The sequence below is a fragment of the Canis aureus genome, chromosome 6, assembly GCF_053574225.1.
Source record: "Canis aureus isolate CA01 chromosome 6, VMU_Caureus_v.1.0, whole genome shotgun sequence".
NCBI lineage: Eukaryota > Metazoa > Chordata > Mammalia > Carnivora > Canidae > Canis > Canis aureus.
Genome location: NC_135616.1, coordinates 80,612,508 through 80,630,232, shown reverse-complemented (window position 1 = coordinate 80,630,232; position 17,725 = coordinate 80,612,508). Strand labels below are relative to the sequence as shown.

Genomic DNA, 17,725 nt, shown 5'->3' with positions numbered 1-17,725 from the left:
TGGGCTGCTCCCCACGCGAGGACGGCCTCCCCCCTCCCAAGGCGGGGCCCCAGGGGCTCTGGGCCAAAGGGAGGTTGCTACCTGGCGGTGCAGGGACTCCTTGTTGGCCAGCTCATTCTCCAGCTTGTCGTTGAGGTCGTGGATGGACGTGGCCTCACGCTGAGCAGCCAGGTAGCGCTTCTCTAGTGTCGTGATCCTCTCCTCCATGTCGTCCTTCTGGGCCAGGGCCTGGGGTAGGAGCGGAGGGGACGGGCCAGGGGCCATCAGCGTCCCCCGTGCCCCCCGCCAGGGCCTGAGCTCGACCCGGCCCTCTCGCTACTCCTCCCCACAGTGGCCCCAGCAAGCCGCCCCGGCCTGGCCCTCGCTGCACACCCAGGGCACGCAAGCAGCCCCCCCGCCCAGCGCCGGCGCAGCAGATGGGGCCGGGCCGGGGGGCCCCCTCTCACCTCCCGGAGGTCCCGCTGATGCTTGCTGCTCTGCTCCTCTGACCTGATGAGGTCCCGGCGCGCGGTGCCCAGGTCCTCCTCCAGCTCGGCCACCGACGCCGTCAGGCTGACCAGCCGCTCCCGAGCCTGGCTCAGCTCAAAGTTCTGCTTCTCCAGGAGCTCCTGCAGCTCCTCCACCCGGCCCGCGTCGTCCTCCAGCGACGGTGAGCCATCAGTCAGTCGTCGGGCTCCCGGCCCGCCCAGGGCCAGCACCCCCAGAGCACATCCCAGCTGTGCCCCCAGGGGCCCCAGGAGCTCACCCCATACACTGACCAAACACTTTTGCTCCCCTGTGTCTCTTTTGAAAGGACTTTCCGGTTCCACCTGCTGTCTGAGAATCCCATAACCCAGGAAGGGGCAGCACTAGGGGAACAAAGGCTCAGGCGCAGGAGGGACCTTGCCCGACACCCACACACAGGCAGGTGGCACCTGACCGTCCAAGTGGACAACGTAGAGGTGCCCGGCTGTGTGTCGGGCACACGACAGAAAAACCCACAGATTTGTTCGCAGGCGGCATGGGGGAAGAAGGAAAGAGCGATGGGAATATTGGAGACAGCCCCAGATGTCATTCCAGCACTCGCTCTCCTGAACCCAGGCCGGCAGGGCCCTGACGTCCCGTCTGGGGGCGGCCCCCCACCCCCACGTGGTTCCCCAGGACCCACCTTCCACAGCCGCTTGGGTCCCAGCTCCACGGTCCCCTCCTCTTCTGTCGCTCCATCCCGAACCCCTGCCCCCTGCTGCAGGGCAGACACCTGTAGGGTGCAGCCCCCGGGGCAGTGAGTCACAGAGAAGGCGACTCCCTGCGCCCCCAGCCGCACTGGCCAGCCGGCCCGGCCCCACCCCCACAGCGGGGAGCCCAACGCACAACAGAGGGCAGAGCAGCGGGGACTGCGGCGTCCAGGAGGAGGGGGCGCAGGCCACTTACCTGCTGGTGGGCACCTGCCAGCTGCTCTTCCAAGGTGGTCACGCGCTCCAGGGCCGCTCGGAGCCGCTCCCGCACCTGTCCACGGAGGGGGAGATGGAGAGGACACGGGGCCCCAGGGACTCGTGCCCATGAAGCCTGGGCCCCACGCACAGCCTGGGGCAGGAGGCGGCCGAGAGCACCTCCCCGAGGGCCTGGCAGTGAGGCCACTGGGAGGAGAGGGCAGCTGTCCCCTGCACACAGGCCGAGGAACACGCAGAGGGGACCCCCGGAGGGAGGCCCCGGGGAGGCAAGGCTGGCCGGGCCCGGGCCAGCTACCTTCTCGTCCAGGGCCTTGTGGTGCTCGAACAGCGACTTGAGGGCCTTCAGCACCTCCACCTCACTGGAGACCCCTGACGGCGACTGGGCCTGGCGCTTCACCACGGTCATGCGCAGCGACCGCTCGTGGCGTGACACCAGGCACTCCAGATGCTCCAGGAGTAACTGGCAGGGGCAGGGGCAGCGCAAGGGGAGGGCGGTGAGCCGGTGCCCGGGGGCCAGAAGGGGGGCCAAGGACCACTGGGGGGGACAGCAGGACACCCGTGCCGCCCTGGTCTCCACCCCAGGGCCCCGACCTCCCAGGGCCACCCCCCCAAGACAGGAGGAGGTCAGCAGCGGGCAGGAGATGCCTGGCCCTGGCCTAGCCACCCCCGTGGTCAGCGGGGCTCAGCCCCCACACACAGCAGGTCACCCGCTTACCCTGGTGTTATTCCGCTCTGCCTTCAGCTCTGAGATCTCTTCCTCCCTTTCTAGAAGCTGCTCCCGACACATGCTCAGCTCCCGGGTCAAGGTGGCAAATTCCTGCAAGCCCCCAAGGCCCCTGAGTGCTCAGGGGCTTTCCCCTGAGCTGCCTCCTGCTTGCCCCCATCGCTGATGGGCTCTTCGCACCCACCCCTTGCTTGGGGCAGCTGCCCCCAGGAAAGCCCCCAGGCATCCTCACTGCAGAGCGTCCCGGGGGCGGGGGCCACATCATGGGGGACCACGGGGTCCCCCACGAACTCCACGTATGTGTTAGGGTGCGAGGGGACGAGGTGGAAACAGGAGCCAGAGAGTCCCCGAATCCGCTCTGCAGCCCCCGCCTCCTCCAGCAGCAGTAGGGCCTGATTACGTCGTCTCCCCGGCATCCCGAGGACCCACCAAGGCCTGGAGACCCAGAGGGGAGTCTCCCCTCCCGTGTGGCTGGGTGAGGTCCCAACAGAGACCCATGGGTGCTGCACAAGGAAGAGAGCGGGCTTCGAGGCGAGGGCCCCGGGGAGCTGCCTTGCACGCCCTCCCCAGGGCTCTACAGCTACGGGGCCAGTGGGCGAGGGAAGGGCCCACGTGTGTGCATGTGCGTGTGCATAGGTGTGTGAGAGAGAGAGCGCAAGGCGGCCGGGAGACCTGGCCGGAGGCCCCAGGCTCTAGCCCACGTCGCAGGGATCCCCGCCACGGTCCAGGGCCCCCGCTCCGGCCTCGCCCAGCGCCACGCTCGGGGTCCCCCCTCCAGGAGCCCTGCTCCCAGCACGTCAGGCCCGCACATGCCGAGGTGCTCTCGCGGCCCAGCTTGTCTGGGTCGGGACACGCATCCTGAGGGGGAGGCTGGCCCCGCGCTCCCAGGCCCCTCGCACCCTCCTGGCTGACGCAGACATCATCCCGCCCCAGAGTTTTCCGAGAGCTGGGCCACGCTCTGCGGGCGCCCAGGGCCTGGAGTGGCCCTACCCTGAGGCCTCCTGCACACGCGGCGACTCGGGACGGGAGGAGGCATCCCCGAGCCACCCACACGGGGCCTCGGCAGGCAGGGCTGTGGGAAGGGCCGCGGGAGCCCGAGGGCAGAGCGGGAGAAGCCTGGCCTGTCAAGGCAATGGCCAGGGGTAGCCAACACCTCACACCCTAGGAACCCAGGCCTGGCCCCACGGCTGTTCCACGCCTCAGTTTACACGCACAGCAAGCTCACACACACACTTACGTCCAGAGACAGGACTCGCAAGCCCCCAGCCCCATGCCACCCCCCAGGGACCCATGTTCTCTCCCTCAACACCCTGGGCTCCCACCCCAGGACACCCGCCTCCTCCGCGACCCCAGCCCATCTGACACCTGCTGCCAGGACCACCTCCTGAGGCGTGACACTGTCTACAACGCCGACTACAAACTTCTTGTCCTGGTTTTCAGATTTCCCTCTCATGGTTTCTTTGCACACACCCTAAGATCCGGGCAGCCCGGTCACCCACTGGGTGCAGCCCTCCACCAGCCTTCCTGGTTCCGCACCTCTCCCGTCCCCCCGGAGGGCCCAGCCCTCGGTCAGCCCCTGATGAGATCACGCCTACGTTTCAAAGCCCGTGTCGGGGGGATGCACGTCCTTGGGGCCTTCGCAGACCCCCGGGGGAAGCCTGCCTCCCCCGCTAACGCCGGCTGGGATGGAGCTGGAGAGCCCCAGCCTAGGAGCCGGTCTGCGGCCACCAACACTGTGAGCGTGGTCATGTCCCAGGCCCCGCGCTGGGCCCTGGGGACACAGTGACAACACAGACACAGCCCCTGCCTTCCTGAGGCTCCCAGGATGGGCCTGCATCAAACCCCAGCCACGTCCCATCAACCCTGCGACCTCGGACAAGCGGCCCAGCCTCCTTGAAGCTCCGTCTCCACCTGGAAGCTACAAGGACAGGCCTCCCAGCAGCGAGCAGCACAGGTTGGGCAACAACTCTTACCCCGGGGTCGGTCCCCCAGTCCCCCTCCTGCCTCGTCGGTGAGCCCCAGGGCAGGACTGGCTCCTCCAACCCCCGGCCGCCCCGTCCTCCCTCCACCAGGACCCCGTGCCCCCCTGGAGGCATCCCAAGGCCCTGCCACCACCTCGTCTGAGCCCTGCGCCCACCCGGCTCCACCGTCACTCTTGTCCCCACACGTGGGTGAGGGCGTGGAGCTGAGTCTGCAGCGGGGGTTGCTCAGGGGGCCGCCCCAGGCCCCCCACCCCTGCACACGCAGGCCGGGCACCGGGCTCATCTCAAGCTTCACTGTTATCGTGTGTAAAACAGAGAGGACGGACGTAGCAGGCGGTACCCAGGTTGGAGCTGCAAGCACAAGGCGAGGCCGCAGCGCGCTGACCCTGGGGCTCAAGGTCCCCGGCTTGTGGGTCCAGCCCTGCCTAGCATTTGCTACGCGACGCCTCATGTGTTCCACGGGTGCAGTGAGGGGTGGACCAGGTGATCTGTCTGCAACCGGGCTCGTCCCCGGGGCGCGGCGCCTTCCAGCCTTGGGCGCCACCTGCTGGCCGCGCGGGCTCCCTGCGGCGGGCGGCCGGGCCCGGGGTCCAGGGGAAGCCAAGTCCGGCTGAGGATGGGGTGCCAGGTGCACAGGGACAGGGTTCCGTGGAGGGTCACGCAGGAAAGTTACATTTATTGATATGCAAATAGATGCAGATGATGGAAAGCCCAGAGCGGCGGCTCCAGGGCTGGGGGGAGCCAGGTGAGACGGAGGGGCACACCTGGCCTTACCTGGGGGAGGGCGGAGTTGAGGTGGCGCTGCAGCTGGTCCCGCTCGTGCAGGGCGTCCTGCAGCCGGCTCTGCGTGGCAGCCAAGGTCTCCTGACTCTCCCGGAGGGACTCCAGCAACTTCTCCCGCTCATCCAGCATGTTCACCATCAGCTGCTCGAAGTTGGCGTCAGCATCGGCGCCATGGGGGGGCCCCAGGGGGTCCCCCTCGTTGATTGTGGGCATGACCTCGCACATGGCGGGCTGGGGGGCCGGGCCTTCTCAGCGTCGGGGGACAGGGGAGGAGTTCACGGGGCTGGCACCTCCAGGGGGACCTGGTGCATGGGTCTCGGAGCGGGCACCAGGCAAGTGGACAGGTGGGCAGGGGCCTCGCCCATGGCATCAGTCGCTCTGGCTCTGAAAGGGGCCTGGCGCCGGGCGCGCCCCTGTGCACAGGAGCCACAGGGCCTGGCCTAACCTCTCAGGGCTGGGGCTGGGTGCCCGGGGTCCCCAGACGAGCGGGCAGCAGCCGAGCGTGGCCATGACGGGCAGCGAGCACAGGCCTGGGAGAGGGCCCGTCGCTTAGGCGGAGCGTCGGAGCCTGGCAGCGTCCCAGCTGGGCCCAGCGACACCCATGGCTCCCGGAGAGCGGCCTGCGGGAGAAGAGGTGGCCGTGAGGACGGCGTGGGGGCGGGCTGGGGGGCGGGGGGCGGCAGGACACAGGGTGCCTCTTCCCCAGGCTCGCTCACTCAGTGCTCCCAGGGCGCGCCCCATCCTCTGCCTCAGCTCCCCGCCCCCGCTGTCAGGAGCGGCGCAGTGGACTGGCTCCCCACCCACGTGGCTCCCCGGCCAAATATAGAAATGATTCAGGCAGTGGCAGGGGAACAGGCAGCAGGCTGCCCAGAGTCCTCCCGAGACGACGGGGATGCTGTGCCCCCAGCCATCCTCCCCGCACCAGGCCGGGGGAAGCCAGACGCATGCAGGGTTCCCAGGGACGCACACACACAGACTCCTGGGCCCCCAGCCTGCCCACTGACACGGCCTGGTCCCCGGGAAGGGCTGGGCGGGCCCTGGGGTGGCAGGAGCCCTGACCGACTCCACACCTGTCATGCAGAGGCTCCCGGCTTCCCCATGCCCGACACCTGGCGGGGGGGGGGGGGGGGGGGGGGCCGGCTTCCACTCGAAATTCACGGCCTGCCTCCCGGTGCTGGAGCAGGAGCCGAGTGACCTGAAGGAACCAGGGCGGGAAGGGCGGGGGGTCACTCTCCTGCTGCGGGCAGGCCCCTTGTCCACCTGGGGAACTGCCAGGGCAGGCCCAGCTGGGCGGGCAGCACGTGCACCTTGACTGCGCACAGGGAAGCCCCGGGGCGGGGACAGGACGGGGTGCGGAGCGTGCAGCTGGGGACTGCTCCCGCTGCCCTGAGCCTCTGACCCCCTGCCCACCCTGGGAGGCCACTGCGGTAATCAGGCGTCACAGCTCCTGCTGCCTGAGAGATGGAGTGAGGCGGGGGCACCGCAGCGCACTCCCGGGAGATGCTCCACGAACGGTGCTCTCCGACCTTCTACCACTTGGGAGACACAGGGACAGCGTCTCGTCCACCCCTCGGGCAACAGGCAGACTCCGATGGGCAGGGAGAGGACAGGAGGTGTCAGACCCCACGTGGGAAGCGGGACACCCACCGCTGGGCCCCCTGCACTGTACTCAGGATCTGGGCAGAAATGAGGGCAGCAGGGGAGGCTGGGGAGGAAGGTGGACCTGGACTGGGCACCTGGCAAGGGAGCCCAGGAGTTGTGGGGTACGTGGGCAGGCCCATACCCGTACAAGCAGACACGGAGACAGGCGGCCTGGGATGTACACAGTGGCCACACACACGCCCCAGACACAGACTGACACAGACACTAACCCAGGGGATCCGTTCTCATGCTAGGCAGCCACCGTGGAGGGTTAGGGCCCCGAGAGTCAGGACTGTCACGGCTCCAGTGCTGGGAACAGCAGCCCCTCCCCCTCCCCTTTCCCCCCTCCACGAACTGATGAGAGAGCGGGAGTGAAGGGCAAGCCGAGGAAGGGCCGCTTGGGGGAGAATCTGTCCTTCAAGGAAGAGCCCCGGGAGCTCAGGAGTCCAGGCAGGGGTCAGCGTCGGCCCAAGGGTCCCTAGGTGTCCTGCCGGGTGGTGGAGACCAGGGAGCTGGGACCTGGGACCTCTAGGCCGCCTCCGAGCAGGTAGGTGACCTCGGTCTTGTTGCCACTCCCGGAAGCTCTGCTGTGAGGACCCCCACCCCTTCTGCGGCCTCCAGGGACCGCAGAGAACAGCCTGGAAAGGCAGGCAGCCCCGCGGGCCTGCAGGGGCAGGGTCAGCCCTGGAGGTGGTTGTGGTCATGGTCCTGGTCGTGGTCTCCCCTCCTCGAATCCTCTGGTAGTCCTGGCGGCCGAGAAGCTGGCGGCCACGGGCTCTTTTGCAGCCTCCCCCCAACCGGGTGCCAGGTGAGCCCCGCAACCCCTCGGGAAACGGGCCATGGCGGCAGGTGGAGCCCAGAGGGCGATGCCAGGCAGATGCCCCAGGACCCTGGCCGGTGGTCGGCGCAGCGCCGAGAGCACAGGGACCCTCTGGGGCTGCCATGCGGGGACGCCCGGGCCTCTGGCTCCAGGGCCGTGGGAATCGCGTGATTGTCATCGCGGCCCAACAGGAGCATCCTCGACTCCTGCACAATTTCTAAGTGTCACTCACACGTCCTGATTCGGAGGCGCCAGCTACCAGCCCCCAAGTGAGCATGTGAGGGGCTTCACCCGGGAGGAGTGTGGGCAGGCTGTGAAGGGGGGGGGCACCCCAGAGCAGGTGCGAGGGTGAGTGTGCGTGTGCGCGTGGCGGGGGGGGCAGACCCGTATCGCTAAACACACAAGGGCAAACCTGCGGCCTCTCTGGCTTCCCAGAAGTCACCCCCATCTCTTCCCAACAGACAAGAGGGCTGTGCACTTGGGTCTGCTGCTCTGGCCACACACGCGCACACGCACACACACGCACACATGCACACCGCGCTACCTGGCTCCCCGCAGCCCCACCAGATGGCAGGCAGGCCCCGCCACGCTGAGGGAGCCTGTCGAGGGCAAAGCTGGCAGCCCTGTGGAGGCCACAGAGCCAGGGCCGAGTCTGCGGGCTGTGCTCAAGTGAGCGGGCGTGGGCGAGGCACACAGGTGCCTCAGGGTGCAAGCCCCCTCTCCCCCGAGCAAAGAGGTGAGAGGGCATGGCCATGCCCCCGGCAGACTGGAGGGCGGGAGGGAGGTGGGCCTCCAGGAAAACGCGCCAGGCCTGAGCACGGCCCTGATTTCCCGGTGTCCACCCCGCGCCAGGCGCCGTGGGTCAGTGCTCACAGTTCCCGCGCCGCAGATGGGAGGATGGGGCCCCAGAGTCAGGCCCCGCGTCTACACGGCTGCTCTGGGGAAGAACCAGGATTCCACCCCAGTCTGTCTGGCGCCAAGGAGGCACGGGGGTGGAAGAAGGGGAGGAGAGGAGAGAGCACGGCTCCCCCATGATTTCTCGCCGCATCCCGGGGCACACGAGGGGCCTCCCACACCCGCGCCCGCCGGGAAGCCTCTGCACCGCAGCCGCCACACTCTCCGCCGGGTGACCCACGCCCACAGCCCCGTCCACCACCCTCCGAATCTCTCCCACCCCCTCCCCCAGGGGCCCCAAACCGAGCTGTGAGCAACCCCCGGGGCCTGCCCACCCCCCCACATTCCCACTCAGCTCCCTAACCCCGACCATCCCCCAGGGCAGTGAAGTCCAGCTGCCCACCTCTCCTTCCCTCCAGCCCAGAAGCTTCCCCTCCTCTCCCCTCCCTCGCCCTGTTTAGCCCACCATCCCAAAAGCCTTGCCCTCACTCTTCCTCTCCTCCAAGAGCCCGCGGAGCCCCCCCACTCCTGCACACTGTCACGTTCCCAGGCTGACCCACTGCTCACGAGCTTCTAGCATCTCACCCAGCCTGCCTCAGTCTCCCCTTCGTGTCTAAGGAGCCCATCTCGCCCCTGGAGCCTTTTCTGAGCCCTCGTGGATTAGATGGGGCCTTCCACAGGCCCAGCATGGCCCTTTACCTCTCTATGTGACACGTCGTCTCATCCGAAGACTCTGGGCCGAGAACCATCTCCTACTTACTGCTGGACACGCCCACACGGGCCCTAACATACGTGGAACTGAAGAGACACGTGACGGGATCGCTCTGGGCAGACCCTCCCCGACCAAATTCAAAGAAGAGGAACTCCGAAACAGTACAGACTGGCTCGAGGCTTGGGAATATGTTCATTTATCTGGAACTCTGAATTTTTTTTTTAAGATTTTAACCCACCCATTCACAAGAGCCCCAGAGAGAGAGGCAGAGACACAGGCCGAGGGAGAAGCAGGCTCCCTGCGGGGCGCCCGAAGCGGGACTCAATCCCGGGGCCGAGGGCAGACCTCACCTGCTGAGCCCCGGGCGCCCCGTGCCCTCTGAAAGGTAAAGCTTCTTGAGAGCAAGACGGGGGCCGTGCCCTGCAAGGCCGACTCTGGGGCTGATGGGTCTGAACGCCGGCTCCTCCGCTCACCACTCGGGTGACTCGGCAAAGACTTGATCTCAGAGCCTCAGTTCCTCACCTGTGAAGCGGGGAGGGTAGCGACGCGCACCACAGGCCGCTGGTTTGGGGAGTTAGTGCCCCCAGGGCTGAGATCTTGATGGGCGCCACGGCGACTCCTGGGGCCTAGGCCCCTAAAGCACCCAAGGCCGGGCCCACTCTAAGCAAAGTGAAAATCCATATTAGCTACGGGAAGCCATTCCCAGGAAAAACTCTTGGAAAAGCTCTCCGACGGCTTCTTACAGCTGCACAAATCCCCTCAAAAGCACCCAGCCCGGGCCCCTAACAGACCATCCGTGAGACTCTGTCTCTCTGGGCTCCAGGTTCCCAAATCTGGAACATGAAGATGGTCACACACACGCGCGCTGGTGAGCTTGCAGGTTCATGAGGGTCAAAGGGGATGAGACACACCGACCTGGGAAGTAGAAAACGCTACCAGGTACCGGTGGGTGCCACCGCCACCGACCCTCCACCCCTGACGCCAGGTGTGGTCCCGCGGACACGGAGCGGAGGTCTCTAGGCAGCAGGTTCCCCTGGGCGCACTCCTGTGAGGCCCACTGCCCGGCTGCCCCCCAAGAAGTTAGGTTGGGGCCACTGCTTCCCGAGACTTGGCATCTCACCGGGGTGAGCCCACATGGTACAGCCCAAGCCAGGCCCTTCTTAAGAATGATGGAGGCGCTGTTAACAACCCCCAGGGCGCAGGGGTAAACTGAGCCACCACCCCCCCCCCCGCTGCACCCCTGGCCACGGGGTGAGCTCAGTGCTAACATCAAAGGCTAGCGGGGAAAGGGGCGCTAGGAGTCTCTTCTTCTAAATACGTCCTCTTCTAAAATGCCCCAAAGTACAGCCACCACAACTACCTCTTGGAATGAAGACCGGATTTGCAGACTGAGAGAGTCCGTGAGGGGCTGCCTGGGGACAAGGACTCGGCACGGAGGAGAGGACACTGCAGAGGGCTCGAAACTCCCTTTTCTTAATTTAATCCCATCTGTTCCAAATCTTTCTGGGACCCTGGGGGGCTCAGCAGTTGAGCGTCTGCCTCAGGCCCAGGGCGTGACCCCGGGGTCCTGGGATCGAGTCCTGTGTCCTGCATCAGGCTCCCTGCATGGAGCCTGCTTCTCCCTCGGCCTGTGTCTCTGCCTCTCTCTCTGTATCTCACATGAATAAATACATAAAATCTTAAAAAAAGAAGTTCAGAAGTCTCTGCGTGAGGAAACCAGCCCATAGATCGGGAGCTGTCATGCAGCAAAACAGAACTGCCCGGGGGGATGAGGAACACGAGAGGGAAGTGCTGTCCAGTGCCTGAGTACTCAGAACTGCATCACCAAGTATGTGTGTGTCCGTGGTCACAAAAGGTGTGTGTGTGGGGGGGAGGGTGATGAAAGAGAGAGAATGTGGGGGCACGTGTGCATCCATGCAACAGCGTGTAAGAGCACAGTCATGGGAGGGTGTGGCGTGATGGACGGCCCTGCGAGGTGCGTGTGTGTAAGAGTGTGGCCATGAGAACAGGTCCTGGGACCGTGTGCACGAGGCAGTGCGTGGTATGTGTAACGGGGGTAAACTACACACAACGCGGAGGACAGACTGTGCGTCATCGTCGTATGTCACGAGCTCGGGACATATGACTGGTCGCGACGATGTGTCGTGAGTGTGTGGTCAGGTAAGCATGTGCCCCTAGAGCCAGGAAACCACGTATGCTCAGAAGGGCATGTGGGCTCCTGACCGCTCACGCGTGTGCATGTGTCCTGCAAGCACATGAAGCAGTGTGAGCGTGTGCGTGGTCTTGATCCTGTGTGAGGATGTGAGACGGAGACGAGGGAGGGACGGCGATGATAATGAAAGAATGAAAATCCCATTTGTTCCAGGCGCTCTGCCCCGAGCAAGGGGCAGGGCTCTGGGGCACTCGCAGGTGGCCCGGGGTGAGCGGAGGCCGAGGAGCTGCACGTGGCCCACCCTGCTACGCCCTCCACCCATCAGAGCTGCGCTGCACGGCTTCCCACGCCCCGGGCTCCGCGTGCCTTAGAGATGGTGGGGCTCCCCCAGGGTCTCCCAGAAGGTCGCTCCTCCCAAAACAGCCCAGGCCAAGGTCCTCGCCTGGTCGCCCCAAGCGTCCACTCTCAGCATCCTTCTCCAAGCTGGGCAACGGTGAGTCCTCTTCTGTAGCGGCCGCCAGGGTCCCCTACCATCCACGGCCTCCCCCACCCCACCCCTTCCCTAGAACCTCCGAGGTCCCACAAGGCGTGCGACGGCCTTCCACGCCTCCCCCTGACAGCTCAGTCTGTAAGACTGTCCTTCAGGAACAGGAGCTCACCCCAACAGAGGAAGCCCTCATTGTCCCAAGGAAACGTCTTCTTAAACTGAATGGAAGCCTGTCTCCCCTTTGAAATGACAGTTACCAATCTGATGAAAGCGGCCATGGACTCACATGAGCCACATATTTACGAGAATTCAACTATCTCGGGTGAGCAAAATAAGCAGTAACAGCCTCTGACGCAAACCAGCTATTTCACCTGACGCTTAACTACAAAATTACATTGTACAGCACGTATTCTTTTTAAGATCACTGTACACGTTATACGATTAACATAGAGCATATATAACGTCTACTCTGTACACGAACATTGCTCAGCATTAGAAACCTAAACCCAGGGCAGCCCGGGGGGCCCGGCGGTTTAGTGCCGCCTTCGGTCCAGGGCATGACCCCAGGGTCCCGGGATCGAGTCCCGCGTCGGGCTCCCTGCATGGAGCCTGCTTCTCTCTCTGCCTGTGTCTCTGCCTCTCTCTGTGTGTCTCTCACGAATAAATAAATAAAACCTTAAAAAAAAAGAAAAGAAAAGAAACCTAAGCCCATACACCATGCTTTATGGGAGATTCGGGGATTTTCACTTCATCTACCACCTGCGGAGACGTAACACCACTGTGTTGGGTCCCCAGAGGCTTCTCTGCCCCGGGTTGAATATTTCTAGTTGCAAGGAGGCCCTGCTTCACTGAACCCAGGGAATCAAACAGACCTCTTGGATCCAATCCAACAATTACTTATTGAGTAGATTTCCACGAATCCAATGTTGAGCCAGGCGTCGTCATGGATACGAGAGGCACGTAAGACAGCTGTCAGCCCTCAAAGCGTTTCCAGTCTACTTGAGACAACTCGGAGTGGCACCCCCGACCCACAGCCTCACTGTCCGCGATCTCAGTCCCCCGCGGTCACACTGATGGGAGCACACGGTCCTCCCTCTGATGCGTCATCAGAAGATCACTGGGAGCCGAACGCCGCGTCACAAAGCCCGTGTCATTCGGTCACTTCATCTCATCACGCAGCCATTTTATCATCTTGCATCATGACAAGGGTGAGCACAGTGAGGTGTTTAGAGAGAGCACGTTCCCACAGCCGTCATTACGGTATATTGTTATATTGTCCTATCTTCGCGTCACTGCTGCTAACCTCTTACCATCTAAATCATCACCGGTGTGTGGCCCGGGAAGAAAACAGAACATCCAGGTCCACGGTGTGTGTGGTTCAGGCACCCGCCGAGGGTGGGACTGTGTCCCCCGCGGAAAGGGGGGCCTCTGTACACACAGGGGGTCCGGAAGCAACAGGGAGCAGCACGGGACTAAACATCCTCCCGCACGGCCTGGCAGCGGCTAGGAGCACCACCCGGAGCACCACTGACTGCATGAACGGGCGCGTTTCTCCCCCAGCTCCCAGAACCAGGGAGCCCCAGCCAAGGCCGCGCCCCGCAGGAGGCAGCCGCTGTGTGGGAGCCACTTCCCTGGAGGGGGTGTGCGGCCCCGGGGCCTGAGAACCGAGCAACAAGCTGCGCAGCAAGGGGCGGCCGGCCTGGGGCACCCCCGATGAGAGGTGGGCAGGCGGCCCCGGCCCTGGAGCGGCAGGCCGTGCTAGCCACCGCCACCCCCCACGCGTGGCATTGTCAGGTCCCGCGGGCCGTCCCAGCACAGCGAGGCCCGAGGGTCCCCTGAAAGCCGCCCCCTGCACCACGGCCCGCCCAGTACTTCCTGCCCCACTGGCCACCAAAGCGCCCGGCTCCCGCAAGCCAGCACCGTATGCCCTCCAGAGCTAATTATAGGGCAGAGCTAGCGGGCCAGAGGGGAGACAGATGGCGGCCTGGCAAGCCTGCGGTACACCACCCCACCCCTCCCTTGATCTCCAGCGCCTCTCCTGATCCCATACCTGGGTCCTAGACTCTGAGGCTGCTCTCGCTCTGCTCCTGCTCCCTACCTGCGCCTCTCCAGGCCACACGTGCCACGGGCAACTCCGTGCCAGTCCGAAGCCACACCCGGCTTCCACAGCTCCCATCCAAGGGCCTAGAGCCCCAGGCGATAGTGTCCCTGGCAGTAAAAGGCCTCAGCTAGTACCTCTGCATCCTAAAGACCCTTGGCCCCCAGCTCCCTGGCCCTACTGAGCCTTCACCGCTGACTCCCCCTCTGCTCCCCAGCTCTCACCCTGCCATCCTCAGAGGCTCAGAAAGGACCCACTGGAATCCCTGATGACTCCTGCCGACTCTAAAATTCCAGCAATCAACTCAGAAGAGGCTCAGGAGCCTGGCTGCCTGCCCTGCCCTGCCCTGCCCCTCCCACCCCTCCCCACCACCCAACTGCCAGGCCTCTTATACTCCACGGTTCTGACATCACGACAGACACGTCCGCACACGCCCAGATACCCCTGGACAAGATTCCCCTCCACACCCCCATCCCCCACAGCCTTCCATCCTCCGGGGAGGGCATCTCCCACCATGCCGGGTGTCCAGTACTGGCCCCCAGTACTCATCGTGCTATTGAGCATCTCATGATTTTGAGATGCTGTTTATCTTGGACAAGATATCTCGGACAAAATCCGAGAAAAGAGCCAAGGGAAAGCATGCAAACTGTTCCTTTAGCTAAGGCAGCTTTTCCTGGGGCTACCTGGCCAGTTAACAGTGGTGGGGGGAGGGAGGACTGGAATCCAGTTCAGGCGGCTGTTTGAAGGCATGGGGACAGGGCTCTGCTTTTTTATGATCTAAGAGCAATGTACCAAATTGGGGGGGGGGGGGGCAGGGGCTGTTAAGGGAATGCCTCCTGTGTGGGCCTTTTCAGCTGCTCCGTGGCCCAGAACTGCCTCCAGAAGACGCAGCACACAGCACAGAGCTGGGCATAGAGTAGGAGCCCAGCACATGTTTCCTGGGTGTTGCACATAGTACTAGGCACCGGCTCCAGCACCCCTGGGAGGATTGCGGGAAGTCCCGGGAACCAGCTCCTGGAGGGGCCCCTGGAGCTCCCAGCAGGAGGGGGTCTCCGCGCTGAGCACACGTCCCTCTCGGGGGTACTTACCAGCGAGCCTCTCCTCCAAGGTGACATCAGCGCCCAGGGGCACCTCGTCCCGCATCCCTCCTCCACCCACACTACATCTCCGGTCCGCAGCCCGACCTGTCTTCTCAGCCGGCAGCAGCCCCGCAGCGTCCCCGCCGGAGGTCGCCCCCGGCTCCCCGCCCTGCGTTCCGGGGCGCCCACTCTCCCCGCCCCCGGCCGACCTCGGCCCCCCCGCCCCGGGCCCCCGCACAGCCGCGAGCAGGGCGGGCGGCGCCAAGGCCCCGGGAGCGCGGAGCCCCGGCACCTCGGGCGCCCCCGGAGCGCGGCGGGCCCGCAGCGAGAGGTGCCGCTTCCCGACCCGGGCGACACGCGGCCGCGGGCCGTCCACCTGCTCCGGGGGCTCGCGACCCCGGCCGTCCCCCCGGGCTGCTCCGCCCCAGCCTCGCCCCAAGGGCACGGGGCACCGCAAAGGCCGGCGCGGGGCGGCGGGGGCGGCGGGGGCGGCGGGGGCGGCGGGGGCGGCCTCGCGGGGCGCGCGAGACGGACCCTCCCCGACTGGGGCGGGCGGGGCATCGTCGCCCACCGGGCGCGGCCGCTCACCTGCCTGCAGTCCCGGAGGCCGGCGGCGCAGCCCCGAGCGGGAGGAGCCGCCCCCGGCCCGCCGAGCCGCCGCGTCCCGGAGCGAGCCGAGCCGGCGCCGAGGCAGCTGCAGCTCCGCCGGCGCCGAGGCCCCGCCCCGCCCCCAGGGCCTGGCCCCACCCCCGGGGCGGAGCCTGCGCGCTCCCCGAGGCCCCGCCCCGCCCCCAGGGCCTGCCCCACCCCCGGGGCGGAGCCTGCGCGCTCCCCGAGGCCCCGCCCCGCCCCCAGGGCCTGCCCCACCCCCGGGGCGGAGCCTGCGCGCTCCCCGAGGCCCCGCCCCGCCCGGCACGTGACCGCAGCCCCGCGGCGCCCGCGCCATCTTGGCCGCGCCTGGGGAGCCGCCCCGCCCGCCCCGCCCGCGCCGCGTCGCGTCGCCGCAGCTGCTCCTAGCGGCGTGGACACCCGCCCTGCGCCCTCGGGGCCCTGGCACCCGGCGGCACCCGGCGGCACCCGCGCCGCGCTCCTGGAACACGCGCCCCCCGTGGCCGCAGGTCGCCCCGCATCGCGCCGTCCGCGGCCGGAACGCAGGGTCCCCTCAGGCCGCCTCAGGCCGCGACGAGCCGGGGGCGCCGCTCCGACGCGAGGAGCCCGCGCACGCCCCGCGTCCCCCGCGGCCTCCCCCTGCTTCCCCCGCGCGGTCCGCACCTGGCGCGTCTCCGGGAGAAGGCGGGGCGGTCCGAGACGTTGTGGTCTAGGAGGAGGGGAGAAATGAGGCTCAATTTGTGTCGTTCCGTCTGTCCGGCCCCGAGAGCAAAATCAAGAGGTGTATTTTCAAAGTGAAAATCACAAAGCGGTTCTCCCAAAAGTAGCCCAGGAAGTCCCAGCCCTTCTCCGGGGACGTGGGGTCGGGTTCTTCCAGAGGAGACCCTGGGGCCCGCCCCCCGCCCCCCGCCCGGTCGCTCACACACCAGCCCTCCGGGGAAGGCCGCGGAGCCGTCGCGCCACCAGCGGTCACCGCTGAGGAGACGCCTGACACTATCTATAATCATAAAGTTTCAGATAAAAACTTGGAGGCTGAGTCAGAACACAATCATTAAGCCAAATTCGTTTCACTCCCCTTTTAAAGGCCCCTCCCAAGTCGGGGGACACGACGACGACGACGACGACGACGACGACACACGATCCACCAGGGATTCCCTTCTGCTTCGTGGCACCTTTGGTCAGGGGAGCTAGAACTCCGTCCTCTGCCTCAATGAAGCAACTTGTGATTGAGGCAGGTGCTTCTTTAAGGCGCTCACTGTCCTTGGGTCCGTTTTATCATTTAGGCGCCCAAACTCTGATTTTCACTGACCCAGGCCTTCCGTGAGAAGAGCTTTCAGTACCCCCCCCCCACCTCAGGATAAGGTAACGTTTCACTGTTAGCAGCAGTATGAAGCAGATGCTTCCTAACAATATTCTTTAAATAGCAGAGGCTAGGGACGACGGTTTAGGAAAAAAACATAATAATTTAACAGTTTGGTTTGTGATCATAACTGCCCCCACAAGATTTTCGTGGTTTAAGAATATTATCGTCATGCCCATCTCATGGCACCATCCAGCTAATTTCCAGCTCACTGGCTAATGCGGAGGGCTGAGAAGGGAAGACAAGTAGCAAGGTTATCTTGTTAACAAAAACAAAATCAAACCAAAATCCCACCCCTGATGCTCTTCTCAGAGTACACCAGGGACAGAAAGTCCTCTGACTAATAGGACATTAGCATTTCTGCAGGAATGAAGAGGTCAGGCTTCTGGAGGCACAGAGGATGATGGGCCACACAGGGCAGAGCAGACGAAGGTCACTAAATGTTTATAGTTCAGGAGACTGGTTTCAACACTGGATACATTTTTCTTAAACGACCTTCAGCATATAAATGCCTTTCTAACAACTCAATGAAAATACCATTATCCTTCTTATCCTTCCTGCTTTTCTTGGTTAGTTTTACAATTTATTTAGAAACACGTATTTCAAAGACTCTTTGATCAATCTCCTATACCTTTCAGGCTGATTAGGGACAAGGTACAGACCACAAATTTTTACTTTGTCTGTGTACACTCTGCCTTCCCTTTTTGCCACCGTCTACCACAAGGAATGAACCTGAACTTTTTAACTCTGGTACAGCAAGAAGACCTGGCTGCATAGCCTTGGGTAAATCACTCATGCAGTTCTCTCAACCACAGAATGGGAATACTGTCACCTACCTTGCAGGATCATGAGAATTAAAGATACTATGTAAAGTTCCTAGTAAAGTACCAAAGGCACAAAGCCATCAATCACCACCATCAAGCCTCATGCAAAAACTACCTAAAATCAAAACTC

The 17,725-nt window shown here is 64.4% G+C and overlaps 1 protein-coding gene across 13 annotated transcripts in view; it reads right to left on the bottom strand.

Annotated features, from left to right (window-relative positions):
• Positions 1–16,098, bottom strand: part of PPFIA4 (PPFI scaffold protein A4) — a 46,189-nt gene extending 30,091 nt beyond the window's left edge. For 10 of the 13 annotated variants that reach the window (XM_077902533.1, XM_077902537.1, XM_077902539.1 and 7 more), the window contains exons 1-8: positions 15,391–15,516; positions 4,911–5,539; positions 2,146–2,247; positions 1,726–1,890; positions 1,411–1,485; positions 1,148–1,237; positions 447–638; positions 82–228 (exon numbers count right to left, since the gene is read on the bottom strand). In XM_077902533.1, coding sequence (XP_077758659.1) covers positions 82–228; positions 447–638; positions 1,148–1,237; positions 1,411–1,485; positions 1,726–1,890; positions 2,146–2,247; positions 4,911–5,144 — 1,005 coding nt within the window. In that variant the 5' untranslated portion in view covers positions 5,145–5,539; positions 15,391–15,516. Of the gene's footprint in view, positions 1–81; positions 229–446; positions 639–1,147; positions 1,238–1,410; positions 1,486–1,725; positions 1,891–2,145; positions 2,248–4,910; positions 5,540–5,635; positions 5,652–14,811; positions 14,829–15,390; positions 15,517–16,074 lie in introns of those variants that run through there. The other 3 variants (XM_077902534.1, XM_077902535.1, XM_077902536.1) reach the window with 3 other exon arrangements.
• Between the last annotated feature and the right edge of the window lie 1,627 nt (positions 16,099–17,725).